The sequence below is a fragment of the Copidosoma floridanum genome, unplaced genomic scaffold (assembly GCF_036245765.1).
Source record: "Copidosoma floridanum isolate Cflo_tuat_1 unplaced genomic scaffold, Cflo_Japanese_pri ptg000021l, whole genome shotgun sequence".
NCBI lineage: Eukaryota > Metazoa > Arthropoda > Insecta > Hymenoptera > Encyrtidae > Copidosoma > Copidosoma floridanum.
In genome coordinates this window covers 13,903,663-13,922,108 of record NW_028321898.1, presented here as the reverse complement: position 1 = coordinate 13,922,108, position 18,446 = coordinate 13,903,663, and the positions used below count along the sequence as shown (strand labels likewise).

Here is an 18,446-nt window from a genome sequence, read left to right as displayed (position 1 = left end):
AGTCTGCTTTATATACTCGTGTAGCTCTTGCTATTTGGATACATTAGAAAAACAGTGGTTCTGTTACCTTCTAGAATAAGTGGTTAAGTTATATATGTTGGATGAAAATAAGTTTCTTTTACCTATAGATTTTATATATACATATAGTTAATGTCAACACACCCAATAAAATTTATCACTGTCCTTTTTTTTTTCAAAACCATCGTTCTTAAGAAAAAAGACGGAGGTGCTGTTTCAAGATTGCGCTCGAAGCCCATACTTACAATAATGTCAAAGGTTGCTAGCTGATGCTGTGCTTGCAAAGTTAGTTCTGTTAATTACATGCTTTGTTATCTATGTACAGGTGCTAATGTGGCCGAGATAGTTTTGACAAAGTTGTAGGAAGTTTTTGCTAGTGACAATCTTTTAAGTCTAATGAATTTAGTCGTTTAATTCTTTGTAACAATCATAAAGAGAATTGGTAAAGTTAAATACTATTACAATAAAACGTTTGTATGGATAAAGAAGTTAAGTAGAACGAGCTTTACTACATATCGCAGCACAAAGGACGGTTAAAATCTTGGAACAACGGTATGGTAGTATTTCATTAACACAATTTATTTGTATCTCATAGAAACAAACGTGTTTTATAATAATCAAATTGACGAGACAAAATAAACATGTGTGATCATTTTTCTTGCAATTAACTGTAAAAATTCAATGATAGTAAATGAAAATCAAATGCTCTAAGGAAATCAAATGTTCTTGAAAAGCGTGTAAAAAAGAATGGAATTCGTAAGATCTCGTAAATAACGATGTAGGTATCCAGTGCTTTGACATGTGCGACAGTCAAACAAACGACTAAATGTATTAAAGTAGTGCATATCATCGTAATTTCATTGACTTCCATTGTCTCCACCAACAAAGACCACATTAAAAGCACGTTAGTTTCCTGAAAAAGCTAATAAGTGTTATTAATTTCAATATGAGACTGTACAAGGGGGGAAAGGGGGGTCAAGTAGACTCAGGAAAATCAAGATACTTAAAAGTTACTTAATTTTTTTTAAGAAGATTTAAGTAAGAAAAGGTTTCAGCAGATGTTTATAACAAAATCCTAATCTTTTTTTTATGTCCATTACAACGTATTAACATATAAGAGAGACTATCCATATGTTTTCCCAAAAATTAAATCGTAATACTAGATGCTTATGCACAAGCTCTTCTGAATACTGCATCGCAAATATATGCTCTCAACAATAACTTCAAAAATTTTTGATACACCTGTTAGAAAAACGAGATAACTACTAGGAATAATGTTTAATATGACAATTCGAAAATTGAAGAGGCTTAGCCGGTCAAATATAAAGATACGTACTTTGATCTAAAGTTTGAATGCAATACTTACAATACATCTGCATTGTATAAGACAGAAAAAGAATTACGTACGAATTTAATTTTAAAGCATTTGATTTTTGATCTTCTTGTACTTCATATTCTTTGATAATACAAAGTGATATTTTCTATACCATCTATTAATAATGTGATCCAACGCCACTCATCACTTTATAGGAATCATCAAAAAAATTTATTCCTGGGATGCAGATATGAATTACTTAAATAGATCCCCTTCTCAGTAAGTGCCCTTACAGAAAAAGGTTATTTATTGAAAAGTTACTTTTTAATTTAACCTTGCTAGTACAGATTTCGTAGTCTTGTGGATCATGACACGAGTTGGACTATATGAAAAGTGAAACAATCAGCTGATCTATAAATACAGTGGGGATAGTGTGTCAATTAAGCTAAATATAATTATTAAGCACGTTTTTGCCTCTAATTTTTACAGGAAAAAAATTTGAGAACTAAAACTGAGTATGAAATAGTTCTATTTTGTGGGAGTGCATCGTGAATTTTAAGAATGAGTTTCAATTGGGATAGCAGAGTCAGCACTGTGCGTTTTGTATTTTTACACATACAGGTTACTAAAATCTGACAAAACACGTGGCTGAAAGAAAAATTGTACAAAGGTATATTAAATGCACGGTGCTAACTTAGTTAACTAAATGCATTGTGAAACTCACGATACACTCTAGCAAAATATAAATTTCAAATAATCTGTCAGATTCAGACTTCAACTCGGCTTCCTTTCAAAATTTAAGGCAAAACACGTGCTGAGTAGTTTTACATACCTGAATTTACACAAAATCTGAGTTTTTATAAATCAGTTGATTTCTTTCACCTTCCATGTAGTTAGATTTGTACTATTTGAGATAATACTCGTAGGACAGGTTTTAGTACGTGTTATTGCTGCATGACGCTTTTTCACATTATAAAATGTCGCTAAATTGGCACTCTTTCTTTTTAACAAGTCAAATATGACAGGTTTCAATTTTAACTTTGGCCTCTTCCTTTGTTTTTGTACAGACTCTTCGGCGCTAGTAGTCGCGTCTCACCTCGAATAATGCATGAGATGGCTGTACTTACACTGCAAAGTGTGAATATGAAACTTTTAGTATTGGAAAGGTGAACTACTTAAAGTTGTGGAAAAAGGCTTCGCACGTTTGAGAGCTAGATATTTTCAGTAGTTTCTATGTCATAAAATGTAACATGTTAGGCGCAGTTACTCTAACCAAAGGCTACCAACTAACCACGTTTTCACGACAAGTTCTTTACATATATTCTATACTTTAGCGTTCAAAGACATAGTTGTATATGACAGTAAAGTAAAACTTTTTGCCCTATACTAACGCTTTACAGATTTAATGCAAACTAGATACGAAAACGGCAAAAAACTGTTTTCTGCACACGAAAGAGACGAAATTACAGACGTTTATCTTACGTTTTTCAGTTGTGTAAGGAATGCCTAGTCCTACATCGTTTGACTTTATTAAGATAACTTGTATATTTTTAATAACTATTATCCTCTTATTTCTTCATTTGATTTTAAATTGTTTTTATTACTCATAAACTCTTTCACGACTGAGACAATTCTTACCATTTGGTTGCCACAGCAAGTTAACAGTCTCAAAATACGCCTTGGTCATTCTAAAACAAAGCTGCACTCTCAATATGTCGCGACTTTAAGAGCAGGTAATTCCAACTGATTTCTAATTCGTTAACTATTATAATTAGAAAGAAATATTACAAAAGCAATTTTTATCACCGACGTTTTTATATGTAAGATTAATGCATTGATAGTTTGTTACTGTTTTACTTGAGTACCTTAATACTCTGTAAAAAGGTGTAGCCCAGACAATGACATAAAATTTTTAATACATACTTTAAAACCATTCACATATTATTTACTATAAGAAAAAATGCTTTTCTATTTTATTACACTAATTATACACTGTCGTATCGTTTTGTGTACGACCTGTTTTCATACCTAATCATCAATATAGGTGGCGGTGATGTACATATACTAGACGATCGAAATCATACGCAAGATTTAATATATAAGTGCATTCCTATACTAATATATTAGTAAGTATATAGAGCTGAATCCATTCGTACTTACCAGGAAGCGGCGACTTGCGTCATTTCTGGACTGAGCATAGGATAGGGGTATTGGCCCGCAGAGAACGGGTACATCGGCGTTCTTGTCAGACCTGAAATAAAAAATAGCTAGCTTGAATGGCTGAATAACGTCTGTTTCTTTCTTAATGCCACTACACCAAAAGTTACTTCTGTACTGGTAAAATATTTTATTATATAACATTATATAATAAAATATTTTAGCTCCCAAGAAGTATATAGCAAGTACGCAGTAGATTGTCAAAATAGAAGCCCTATATATTTACTAGTGGGGCTTTGTTCAACAAGGATCACCACCCCCCTCAAAACTAACCAAAAAACTAAACAAATAAATTAAATGTATTTCAATCAGTAAATAAATGATTTATCATAACACAACATTTGAAATGCACTTAAGGAGGCTTGGGCGATTTTGAATTAAATGCTGGCTAGGTCTGAAATTCAGAGATTATATAGATAAAGTTTGCTAGATTTTTTTAGGAAAACAAAATAGGTAGGTCAACACATTTATTTTCGAGAAAATCGCTTGTGAAAATTCGTCATTTTAACACGCAACCTAACGGAACCCGAAATTCAATAGACTACCTTACCGCAATAAAAAGCTGTGGGCCCACACATTAAATTGGTACATGTACTCGAAAGTATAAAGAATCTATTATTTAAAAAAAAGAATAGGATCAACACGTTAAATTTTGAGAAAATAGCGAGGAAAACATCGAACATGAGAATTGTTTTGTTCAGCTACTTTAAGTACGCATGCGCTGTACATTCATAAACATACAAGCATGAAAATTTGAGTCTAACACAAGTATAGGTATATAATAGCAGATGAGAGCAAGAGAGTACAGTGCTGTCAGCTTTGTCGTGGCAGGGCCGTCATCTTTACACAAGGTACCTCGGGAAAACTAATAAATTTTTTAATATCGATTTTCCCAATGACTTTTCCGCGTATTATTGCTATTTTGTTAACACATGTGTATAATCAAAATGATTATAAAAAAAATATTACAAAGGATTATTTGTATGACAAATACCCCACAGGGGCCCCTCAATAGATACGACACCAAACGCCCAAGCCCCCTTAACTTAGAATTTACATGATTTTTCTAAGAGCTTTAATACTCATACAATTCTATTTATCCACTTAATCAAACATTAACTGTAAATAAATTTATCTTGTCTAAATCTCTATAAGTCATACTCGACATATTTTTACGATTTTACAAGACTGACAAAAAATAGATTTTATTCTCAATCTATCTTCTCTATTAGTTAGACATCTGACAAACAGTATGAACAACACTTTATTTAAGCTGTTTAATACATGTGTTACATAATCATTTATTACAACTATTGAAATAACAATTTTAATAGCTGCATTAACATGTTAAAAAGATTTATTACGGTTATGTTTATCGTAATACTAGCAGCCCCCCGTCTCGGCTTCGCCCGAGACTTACGAAATGGAACATCGTAGTGTGTTGACATGTAATGTGAAACATTTTCAGTTAGAAATTTTACACATATATTCCTGATACATCTCAAAACAAAAATCTTCTTATTAAAAACATATTTTTTCGAAATCCATATAGTTTATTTCGTTAAATAATAAGGTGTAAAAATTCAAAAAAATGATAATGCTGAAAAGTACCGTGCGTTCTTTATGCCATAAAATAATCGGTGGCCATGAGAAGCCGTTGATTTACAGTTTCTCCCGTGTAATTCACGAAAAGGGCTATTTTTTAAAACTGTTAAGATTTTAAACCCCCCAAAAATATGTATGAAAAAAAAATTTTTTTCACATATCTCACAACTTTATTACCAGAGCAACAAAGTCCTGGACCTTAAACCCTACATTTTTATTGCCACAAAAACACAAATACATTTTCTACTCATTAAAAAATCTGAAGTAGGATCTTTAAAGATTTCAGAGATTGCTGTGAGGGTACAATAAAAAGCTGATCTCTCACGTAATTGACTCTTTAGTTGTCGATTTTGAAGCTGCTGTTTCAATCTCGATTAATTTTCTGCGTCAGTTTCTTGACGCCTAAGTGAAATTGTATTTATTAGATACACTTGGAGTTTTTCTTCCAATTCACCCTCTTGCGAGTTTTGGCATGCTTAAAATTTTTGTGACCCTTAAAAGCTGTTTTCTCTCAACTTTTTTAAGTTCTAATATATTTGTTGGCAAGGTAGTTCGACGTCCGATGGCCCTAAAAAAGACCGGTGAGCTTCTTAAGTTAACTCTTTCTTGACTGCAGTTAACAGCAATTAAGACTGCCTGGATACCTCAGGGTGATCTTCTCTGACTTGCTGTTGAAGACCCAGACTGATCGGGAGTAAAATTACAAAGTCCGAAGCTTTGGGGCTAGTTGTAGTGCTCTTTCCCAACGTCTCCCGGTATAACGTCGAAGACGTTGGTGTCTAAAGCACCTTTTTTATTTGCAGATTCAGTTGTTTTGGTGATCTTAGATGAGGAGATTGGTTAGTGATACTTGTCCAGTGGAGGCTGTCCCGTTGGCTCAAATTTTTTTTCCTTGATAGCTGTTATAGGTTTTCCCAGCGCAGACCTTGGAGGGGATCAGTGATTCCTGGTTGAATGCTTAGAGTCGAGAGGGTAGTATAGGGTCGTCGGTCACCGGGTTTCCCAGCCTTGCGAAGAACAACTCCGCAGGTGACGTCTGCTAGTGAATGGCTGACTTGGTTTAATAGTGCCCGTCTTAGTTAATATAGTCTTTTAGTCGACGAATCGCTTCCGGAAATGGTAGTAAAAATGTATTTGTTGGCAAGGTAGTTTACACTTAGGTGGATCCTAAAAAGAACCGATGAAATTTATGGTTAAGTAGGGAATGTAAATACTTGTAATGGCCCTAAAAAGCGCCAGTGGTGAAACTCCCAGGCTATTCTTTATTATTATTCCTGATGATGAAGAGCTGGCTACGGGTTGCTTGATTCTTACCCTGGGAGTCTCGATGTACAGAGAATGTGATGGAGGGAGGTACGCCACTGACCAAAGAATATCTCGTCTTCAGGTCGTTTCCTGGATAACCAACCGCTCATCGTTAGACGGGAACATGTGGGTAAGCGCGTTGGGGACGCGACGACCAAGATGGTAGCCGTTGTGGCTGCCCGTGCCCCTCAGAGCTATTTTCCCTGGCTTACATATGAAGTAAAAAATTCTCTATCTGCACCAGGTGGGATGGTGGGACTGCCACAGTGCCACACAACTCTGAATTGGTGCAGATTGTGCTCTGGGTGGATATGTCTCCTGGTATTATGCCAGAGACGTCATCGGTTGGAATTAATTTTATTTTGATCGCACTCGTCGAGATTTACGGTGAATGGACACCTAGGTCCCTTCCCCCTTACAGAAGAGTGTCGTCTGTAACCGGGATACCCAGCTGCAAGACTATCTTGAGCATGCCTTGGACAGTTCGTGGAACTGCCAGAGTACGACTGCATGGATATCGAGACGCTCCGGCTTATTATAACCACACTTATTTAATTCTGTTGCAGGTAGCCTCGATTTTATGTCGACGCCACCTAGCGGATTTTACTGAACTAAAGTGAAAAGCTGGCGTATTTTTGCAAAACTTTGAGCTTATTTTTTGCTATTGTTATTAAATTTTTTATAATAAAAACTATACTAAAACCATCTAGGAAGTATCATGAATCAGTGTGCAAAATTTCAGCAAAATCGGTTCAGTAGTTTTCGCGGTTAGCGATTACAACGGTTTTAGCGACTTTGCTTTATATATTAGTAAGATTTACAAATGCTTGACTTTTGAAAGCGCCATCACTGTATGTTCTGAATTGTTATGGTTTTGGAATACAGACTAAAAATAAAACTATGAAATAAATTTTACTTTTTTTTAATTAACATATTTAACACGTTAAAACTATAGAAATTAAAAATAATATATTTGCAAATGTTGTTATAACAGTAATATTTGAATAGGAAATGAATTTTAATTTTTATTACAGTAGTATCATAAAATAATTATCAAAACCAAGAAAATACTACAAATATAAATCAAAATTTCATTAGCATATACTAGATCGACCAACTTACAATTAAATTACCCTAGCAATCACTGACGAGCATTTACAGTATTATAAACAATTTCAAACAATTAAGCGGGCTCATCACAATGGTGCTTTATCAAGCAAAAGCAGTATGAGGAATTTTCATAAATTTAAGATTAAAAAAATGTAAACAAATAAAAATGCAGTGAATACTTAATATGAAGTTTTCTTCATTAGGTATAAGCGAACATACTTGCAAAAACTAGGTTATCAAAAAATAATACCAACTTATTTACCAATGTACTGAATATAATATGTCCCTTCCTCACCAAGCACATGAACTTGCGTTTTTGCTTATCTATGTTTTTAAACACCCTAATAATTATTTCTGAATTATAACTGAAGTTTTTAATAAAAGTAGCCAAAAAGAGGTTCTATAGGATCCGCTAGGTAGCGTAGAAGTAAAATTGAAGCTGCCTACAACAGAAGTGAGTGGGTCTGGTTATAATCTCCTTGAGCAAATTGCCAAATACCATAATCGTTCGCGCAGTGCATCAAAAATAGAGTTGTAAGTCGTGCAGTGAGTCGTCCGGCTACGGACGACACTCTTTTCTTATGGACAAGCGACTTACGTCAAACTCCATCCCAAACCACCAGGATTAACGAGTGCCGTTCTAATAAAAAGTGTTGGTCTGAACGCCAACATCTCCGGTGTAATACCACGAGACGTCTAGTTAGAGCACAATCTGATTTAACAATTAGGAATTACGTGGTCATTCTTCTAACCAACCTGGTTTTACTAGAGCAGATTTTGCAACATCAGCAAGCCAGGGAAAACAACCCTGAGGAAATCGTGCAGCCTTATCAGCTGGAAATTTCATCAGCCTCCTTTTCAGTGGTTCATCCCAACGGCATACTTAAAGAGTAGGTATCTCCAGGATCACTTTCCCGACCAACGGTGAACGGTTGGTTATCAGGAAAATGGCCCGAAGATGAGATATTCTTCGGCCAGTGGCGTACCTTTCTTCAGCACGGTTACCATGCGCAAAGACTCTGAGTCAAGCTACCCGCAGCCAGCTCTTTATCATCGAAAATAATAATAAGAAAAGACTCGAAGTATCACCACTGGCCGTTTTAGGGCCATCATAAGAATTTACGTTCCCTACTTAACCATTAATCTCATGGGTTCTTTTTAGGGCCACCTAACGTTAATCTACCTTGCCAATAAATACATATTTACTGCCGTTTCTGCCAACGATTCGTTGACTAAAAAAATATAAAGCGAGCCACTGTTAAACCAAGTCAGTCATTCACGGACAGACGTCACGACAGGAATATTTTATCGCAAAGCTGGATACCCTGATTATCGACAACCCTGCATTAAACTCTTAGCATTTAACCAGCAATCGCTGATACTTTCCGAGGTCTGCGTGAACCATACGGTGAAGCTATAAAGGAAAAGTAAATTTAAGTAAACGGGAAAGTCTTCAGTAGGCAAGCAACACCAACCAATCTCCACCTTGGGTCGTAAAAATGACTGAGCTCTACAAAAAAAGAAGATGCCTTAGGCATCAAGGTCTTCAACGTAACACCAGGAGACGTTGGGAAAGAACTCTACAACTAGCTCCAATGCTTCAGACGTTGTAGTTTTCCATCTGATCAGTCTGGTGGTACAACAGCAGGCCAGAGAATCTCATCCTGAGGTATAGAGGCAGTCACGTTTGCTGGAAACTTCAGTCAAGAAAGTTCTTTTTAGGATCATCGAACGTCGAACTACCTTGCCAACAAATATATCACAAATTCACAAAATTGATTGAAGCCCTTAGGGCTCACGAAAGTTGTAACCATGCCTATAGTCGCAAGAAAGCTAATTGAAAGGAAAACTTCCAGTGCTTTAAATGTATACAATTGTAGGCATCAAGAAACTGTATGCAGAACATTTATCAAGATTGAAGCAGCAGCGTCAAAATCGACAAATAAAGAATCCATTACGTGAGAGATCAGCTTTCCATTCAAACCTTGACAGTAACCACTTAAATTTTCTGGATTCTTAAATAGGTAGAATAGTATGTATTTGTATTCATTGAAACGCTAAAAAAATGAAGAGATTAAATTTCAGGACTTTGTTGATCTGGTTTAAAGTTGTGAGATAAGAGAAAAAAAATTTTTTAATTGTATATTTTTTGTTAGTTTTAAATCTTTACATTTTTAATGAATAGTCTATTTCATTTATTATAACGTGAGAAAGTGCGAATCAACGGCTCTTTAAGGCCAACAATTATTTTATGGTGTAAGGAACGCACTGCAGTTTCAGCATCATTATTTTTTTTTTTCACCAGCCACAGTAGCCTAGTGGTTTAGGCTGCAGTTCTTGTAACTTGGGGGGCTTACTAACACATGCTCACGAGTTTGAGACCCGGCCTCTACTCACTTGGCTTGCACCTCTGAGAATCTACTTCCTCATGTGCGTATTCCAACCATGGTTCGATGAATTGGAAGCCATGTAAAATAAGGGTTCCCCTTTGCTGTGTAAGTGATTGATGTCACAATTAAATCTGAGGCGGTTTTTCATTATGCTAATAACGATAGAATATACAACCCTTTTTTCGCGTTTGACATGTTAAAGTCATATATATAGTTATCACATATATAGATATAATTTTAATACGTAAATCGAGGAAAAAGGGTGTCACCCTCACTAAACCTCGTGTTCAAAGTTTTTTCTTCATAGTACATGGCATTACGAGTAAAATGAGCCCTATATGGAAGGTGTGCCTTAAAAAAAATTTTTTTATTAAAACGGGGGACAAAAATGGAATATTTTTTATGAATTTCCTTATATAACAGTGAACCTCCACCTCCTTAAAAAAACTGCAATCAACCCCCTAAAGATAGTCCTCTGACATTAACAAGTTTAATGAACAACTTCTTTTATTAACTGGACGGATAAAAATAATATTCGTGAATTTTGTAAAACCTTATTAACAGTTTTTTACCTTATATTTATGAATTTCATAACTATCTTCGACAAAATGATGGAACAATGTTTGATTAGTTAATTTTAATGCTTTTGAAAACCAGTGAGTTATAAGACAGTTACACAATTACGTATTTGAATCATACTTTTGGTATAAAATAGATTTATCTGTATTATGCGAAAAGTTACAGAAGCTTTTATAAAACTATCTCAATATATTTTAACTGTCCAGTATTAAGCTATACATTTTTTTATTTACTTTTCTGAGAAATATGTTGATGACTTCTTAATAAATTTTTCGCTCAAACTACCATATTTCAAACAAATTTTATTCTCTTCTGAATGTGTTTTATGATATGTTTTTATGTGACGCCGTAAATGTCTCTCTTGTAAGTTTTGCTTGATAAATGGGGCAGTTTCTAGTTTTTTCATTTAAATATTTTCTTGTATTGCGTTAACAGTGATTCTTAGATTTTATAGTTGTACTAAGCATATGCTACGTTCAAGAAATTTCCTTGAAGGTGTTTTTTTAAGACATTTTAATTGTCCCGTACTTTTAAACATAGGAACGCAAAAGTAAAATTTGATTGAATTTCTGATCCTTAAAAAGTAAATACTAGCAGCCTCCTATCTCGGCTTCACCCGAAATTCACTGAGTAGAGCACCGCAAGTAGTGTATTAACACGTAGTTCTAATTAAAAAAATTTTTGTTTGAAATTCATGCAGATTTGGTCTTATACTTAACTGTAAGAAAGATTCAAAAAATATAATGATACTGGAAATTACCGTGCGTTCCTTTCACCATAACATAGTTACTGTCCCTAAAAGGCCGTTGATTTGCACTTTCTCACGTTATAAAAAATGAAAAGGACCATTTGTTAAAACTGTAAGCATTTAAAACTAAGAAAAATTTCGTTAAAAGATTGTTTTTCTGATCTTAAAACAAGTCATTACTAACAAAAAAGTTGATAATTCAAACAAAAAAATGTTTTATAAAGAATTCATTATTCTATAACATAAAAAATATTTAAAGTGTCAAAACTAAGCTATTAAGAACGTTCGTTCATAAAGTCACAACAATAAAAATTGCTTAGAAACTTTTGGATTCCTTTTAAATACGTGTCAGAAATATGATATTTGAGTTTTAGATTCTATTTACATTGTCCAAGAATATATTTATATTATTTCCAATATTTTTAAACTTTAGCTTTCTTATCTTCATTATCCGAGCAATGGTTGAAAAACAGTTCAAAATCAAGAATGAAATTTTATCAGAATCTATAGTGTCTGTAAGTGCACGAGTCTTTGGTAGCTCAAGTGGTATAGCATCTGTCTAGAAGACTAAAAAAAAGGAGTTTGTGTGTTCAATCTATACCCCAGGGTAGGTTTTTTTTTTCATTCTAGCGAATAGTTTGAAATTTCTTCAAACTTATGATTTTCGACTCAAAATTGAATTGGAAAATTATTCGTCATCATAAATAGATATTTTATACCAATAATAAAGTCATACAAAAATTTAAATATCTATTTTTAATGTATTTTTATAATAGATTAATAAATTGTTACATATAACTTAGGTAAAAAGTTTATGTGGCGTAGTGTGGAGGGCCTATTAAGGACAAAAAAAATTGTGTGGAAGGAGGGAATGGTCGATTATAGGTTGTGACTATAATTTTATTGGGTTAGTGTAACGAATAAGAACATCGAATTTTTTTCCGTTTTAGTAAGGTGGGGATAGTGGTGGAGGGATAGTAAATGTTTTGTGGAGAGTTTGTATGTCTGCTTTATATAAATAACTATATTATACACTAGTATATTGTTATGCATTCAAAATGTGATTTGAAACTTGCAACGTCCGAAAAATTAATAGGACGCGGAAAAGTACATAAAAAATGATTGTATGCATAAAAATATACGAAATTAGTAAATCTGGTTTCAAAAATTACGTCTAATGCAACAAAGAACACAGCATTGAAAAAAAATATAACTGTACCTAATTTATGTAACAAATTGTTTAAACGATTAACGTTTTAACGACAAATGAAAAGTTATCTTGAGTATTCAGATAAAAAAAAATTGTCTGAGATTGGACCACTTGTGTAGGCATGAAAAAAGTTGTGATGCAAATAAAAAACGATAAAGAAAGTAAACTTTTTGTTTTTGTATGTTAAAAAAATATACGTATAAATTTCTGCCACCGTAAAGAAGATTGAAAACCGGACAAATAATGGTGCAAAAACTTTATAGGCAGAGAAGGAGCTAAGGGGTAGCCTTCAAAGGGGGCTGGTAGGGAGCTGCGGAGGAGGTTTAGGGGAGTGGATGGAGGTAAGCGACCAACATCCCTAATAGAAACGTATTATATAATGTATCTCTCTATTACTTATAGTTATATGTTTATTTTTTTTTTTTTTAAATATTTTACAGCCATTTTTTGAGAACTATGCCCTATAGGCTCTGCAATGCTGTGTTACTATGCATTTACATGCTATTGTCATTGGCATAGTAAAAAACCGCCTCAGATTTAATTGTGACATCAATCACTTACACAGCAAAAGGGACCTTATTTTACATGGCTTCCGAACCATTTGCCCACAGTTGGTAATACGCACTTAAGAAATAATAATTTTCTCAGAGGTGCGAGCCAAGTGAGTGAAGGCTGAGTCTCGAACTCGTGAGCATGTGTTACCAAGCCCCCGAGCTACAAGAACTACAGCCTCTACCACTGTTCTACCGTGGCTACTAATTATAGTTATACGTGTAAGGAATTCCTCACAGACTTCCTACCACTCTATATATCCCCCTCACAAAAAAAAAAGAAAATTCGATGTATTTCTCCGTTAATTTAACCCTTAAACTAAGGTCAAATCCCTCTGCTCTTCACAAACCTCCCACCTTTTCAATTTTTCCCCTAAAAGTAAGTAATATGTTAACGTTTTATTAAAATTATACTTAAAATACTACTAACATGAAAAACATAATGACTGAAAATTGTTTCGTTAATTCTTCCATACCACCAAAGAAGTCAATAAACAGTTTCAACTTACAATAATAATAGAAAATAAATAATTATAAGAAGTAGTTCGTGTATCTTTTTTCAAATATATTAATATCATTAATAGTCAATAAATACTAAAAACCGTGGATGTTTTGTTTTATTTACATAGCTCATACTTATGATTTACCCTTTTTTAACACAGCATATTAAAGACAAAAACTTCATCTTTAAAGCATACATATCATTCTGCCGCGAAAATTGAGTTTACTTCAATGTTAAATAAAATATTTCGTTTTTCTTGTTAATCCCAAGTAGAACATGCTCACATTTACATCTTTGAGCTCAAATATCTAGAGATATTGATCCAGATAGAATACAAATACCTATGACCAGCATTGTATTCATCGACTTATCTATAAGAAATGCATCGACACATTTCCTTAATTTCCTTAACTTTTACAAAAATTTCTAAATTTTTACCCTACCCACAACGACAGTTACTTAGCAGGCAAAAATTAAGAAACTTGCACGAGAATAAAAAAAAGGTTATTGCTGTTGTGTAAATCAACAAAGTAAAAAGATACTTTAATTAAAAATCTGGTTTGCTTATTGTTAATAAAAATTCAAAAGAGAAGAACAACTATGCAAGGAATTTGTTTCACTTTTGCAAAAAATTTCTTAGTAAATACTAGTAGTAGTACCTAGACCTTTAAAGTAATATTCTCCTTTTAACTGTGCCCTGAAAACAGGGTCTGTGTATGCATCGATAGAGAAAGTAATTGGCTTTGTAATGTGTCACGCGATGACGAGAACATACGACAGTTAGTGGTCTTACGTGGCAATACCTGATAAAGCCAATAACAGCCCTTCCCCCACTCCTATATCCACCTCAGCCAATTTATTGTCGTTCTAGATCACTTATTTTACAAATACTCCCGAGCCCTGGTTCAACTGTAACCCTGTAGCAATATCGGGACAGCTGGAGACCGTTTCATTGACGATCATACTTGGCGGTTAAATATACATCCCTAACAGCCGAGATAAATACGTGGCTTTTCAATATCAGTCCACTTACGTGTGTTCAATAAGTATAAAACAGGCATGCTCGAACTTGTGTCCCTAGTTTCAACCCCCTACAATTATTTCTTTGCTAACCCCGGCCTTCAACTGAACGGTTTGCCACACCAGTTGCATGTCAACACCAGTATTCGCTTCGTGCGAGTAGTTGGTGGGGTAACAGAAATCGATCGAAGATCTCATGGTGAGAAAAAAAAGCGTAATTTCCGGACTTTTGCTAATACAGTGCACGGTCGACAACATAATTCTCAGTGTTTCATCGTAGTAGGGTTGTCAAACGTAGACATAATTAAATTTATCGTGAGGGTCTTCTTTACATTTATTTTATTAAAAATAAGTCGAAGTTTGTAGTGCAATATATAGTTTACTGACAACAAATGAAACTCTGTGAGTAACATGATCACATGACTTTACGGAACGGTCATTAATAGTCAATTACGATGTACTCACGTCACTTCACAAATCACTTTAGTTTTTTCTGCTTCGACACTAAACAAACAACACTGAGAAAATTGATGTTAGAAAAAGTGTTACACCTATAATAAAAATTACTATTTTTTATAGGAAAGCTTAGACATACTCGCCGTATTACAAAAATTACTATGCTACACAGTAAAACCAGATTACATTAAAATTTGCTATTCAGCGTTGTAATTTTTACTTTGTTCAGAAATAAGGTTTATGTTTAAGAAAGAGAAAATATATGTATATATTTATATTATTCATGAGCAGGGAATATATATATATATATATATATATATAGATGTAACTAACAGAAAATAACGAAATAGTTTAAAGTTATGAACCTTTTTTTTAAGATTATGGATATAGATGAATTTTCAAAATATTTTAATTTTAAAAAATATCTAACTCTAACCGGGAATTGAACCTCCTTCCTCCGGTTTTCGAATCAGACTCCGTGCATGAAAATGAAGGGGAAGGCTGGCACTGGCTGTCACTTTAACACGGAGTTTTATAGAAACAGGGGTATGGTGTCGCCAGTGGCTGCCACGGGTACTATTTGCTTCCATAAGATTTAACATTGGTTGGGAGTATAAAATTAGGGCAGCACGGTGTATGGACGGAGACAATAAAGTACATAAGGGAACGTGTACTGTTTATGATGCCCACTATCAAGTTAACAATCAAAGGGTTTCTTGTGGATCATTGAGTTGACCACAGTTAATTAATCGATTCAACACTACTTGAACGCATTAATTTTTAACCCTTATAAATCAAAAAATACGTTTCTCAGAATGATTACAATAGTTTAACCAAAAATTTGAAACTCAATCGGTGTGTATACCCATAAATGTCATATAAAATTACTTTCAAATATAGTCATTTTTACCATACTGAATAAGACAAATGTCCCTATTGTGACCATAAATTTTATCGTACTTACTTCTTTGATTTTTTTTTTCTTAACTGTGAGCTTTAACAGTAGAAATTTTGGTATTAGCTGGCGCGCTATAAATTTACCATTATTATTCTAATTTTTAAATATGATTCTTAATTGTTAAAATACTTTATTTTATAAAAAAATTATAAGACATATTATAAAATGTACATAATTATAAAACGTTGTACCTATTGTTTCATATTATGTCCCCATTTATGAAACTTTTTAAAAAAACGTAAATTTAGTGTAATATTCTAAGACAATCAAAGTTTTTTTACTTTGCAAAACACTATTTTATTTAATAAAAATAATTATATATCGGTCATTTATTTACTAGAAGTATATAAATTCCTTGTTGAAGTTTGGTGCCATAATACGCACAGTTCAAAAGATAAGTTATGTACTACTTTGTCTCTATTCATGGAATTATCTTTAAAATTGAATAGGGACATATTCCACAAAATAGGGACATTTACCTTAGTAATGCAGTGGAGTTAGAATGTCACACAGTAAATGCTATTTTTGAATGTGGGATATTTGAAAATAATTTTAACACAATTTGCTATATTGTATAGAAAAAATCATACTATCACGATGTTTAACACGTTAGACTTAGTAATTTTTGTGATGCTGTTTTTTTGTTTTATTTCGTCATTATGAATACTGGTGTAACTTTTTGCTTAAGGTAGTTCACTCAAAAAATTGATTTTCATCTAGACTTGATTTTTTTTAGTACGTTATCATTAAGAATTCAACGGATATTGTAATATTTTTTTTTAGGTAGCAAGCGGTACTTATTTTCAAGATATTCAAGTTCAAAGTTGACACTCTTTACACACGAGTATACGGGAAACACACTTAAGAACTGATATTTCATCTAACTATATAAAAAGTGTCTCTTCTAGAAATTTAAAAAACTAGTATGTAACAGTTTAGAAAACAAGAAACAAGATGTGATTTTGTTAAATACAGCAATCGGTACTAGATTAAGAGATATTTTAATCTAAATCACGTAGTTTTTTGCTTCGTTATATGAGCCACGTGAGAGAGAGGCTACAGTACAGTTGCTATAGAGCGTTATGCTGACAGATGCGTAGAACTCTGGTTTTGTCATTCTGCGCAACAAGTGAACAAAAAAAGAGCACAGAGGTTATCAACTAATTCTTGTACGGTTACAAAACAGCATGATCTTTATGCCATTTCGTTGAGTGGAGTACCACTGGGCCGAGTGAACTACCTTAAAAAATTTATATTACCAACCTATACGATGTTCACAGTCATTGTAATTTCTTAAAATTTTCACGTTTAGCATCCTTATGAGTTAGTAAACTTGTATTATTTGACATTTGCTGTGCATTGATTTATCAAAAGTCCTGAACCCACGCACATTTTGGCAGCAGGTGGCACCAATACACCTGTACGAAGCAAACAAATGCAATCGTCAGCTATTTAAGGAGGCTTGGACGATTTTGAATTAAATGCTGGCTAGGTCTGAAATTCAGAGATTATATAGATAAAGTTTGCTAGATTTTTTTAGGAAAACAAAATAGGTAGGTCAACACATTTATTTTCGAGAAAATCGCTTGTGAAAATTCGTCATTTTAACACGCAACCTTACGGAACCCGAAATTCAATAGACTACCGTACCGCAATAAAAAGCTGTGAGCCCACACATTAAATTGGTACATGTACTTGAAAGTATAAAGAATCTATTATTTAAAAAAAAAGAATAGGACCAACACGTTAAATTTTGAGAAAATAGCGAGGAAAACATCGAACATGAGAATTGTTTTGTTCAGGTACTGTAAGTGCGCATGCGCTGTACATTCATAAACATACTAGCATGAAAATCTAAGTCTAACACAAGTATAGGTATATAATAGCAGATGAGAGCAAGAGAGTACAGTGTTGTCAGCTTTATCGTGGCAGGGCCGTCATCTTTACACAAGGTACCTCGGGAAAACTAATAAATTTTTTAATATCGATTTTCCCAATGACTTTTCCGCGTATTATTGCTATTTTGTTCACACACGTGTATAATCAAAATGATTATAAAAAAAATTTTACAAAGAATCATTTGTATGACAAGTATCCCACAGGGGCCCCTCAATAGATATGACACCAAACGCCCAAGCCTCCTTAAGTTAGACTGTACCTCTAGTGCCATACCTGGTTTGGGGCAATAGTAAGATACGATTGGAGTTTACTAGATCAGGACAGCAGTTGTTCATTTTTTACGTTTATTATTTTACAATGTTAATCGTTGTAAAAAATTAATTAAATTAATATCTTAATAACTGTGCTGAATTTCTTCCATAAAAGTCAATAGTCAATTGTCAGCAGTCATAAGAATGGGTAAATTGAAGTATCTTAGACTCAGTCAGAAAAGTTTTATAGCACATTTTTATGGTGCATTTTAATAAAATTAACGTACACCAACAAAACATTAAATTTTTAGG

General features: G+C 33.6%; 1 protein-coding gene across 3 annotated transcripts in view; it reads right to left on the bottom strand.

Moving 5' to 3' along the window:
* The window catches only part of LOC106638546 (protein pangolin, isoforms A/H/I/S), a 288,519-nt gene that overhangs the window by 55,230 nt on the left and 214,843 nt on the right, over positions 1 to 18,446 (bottom strand). For all 3 annotated transcript variants that reach the window (XM_089594552.1, XM_089594553.1, XM_014351793.2), the window contains exon 5: positions 3,494 to 3,584. In XM_089594552.1, the coding sequence (XP_089450678.1) occupies positions 3,494 to 3,584 (91 nt within the window). The remainder of the gene's footprint in view (positions 1 to 3,493; positions 3,585 to 18,446) is intronic.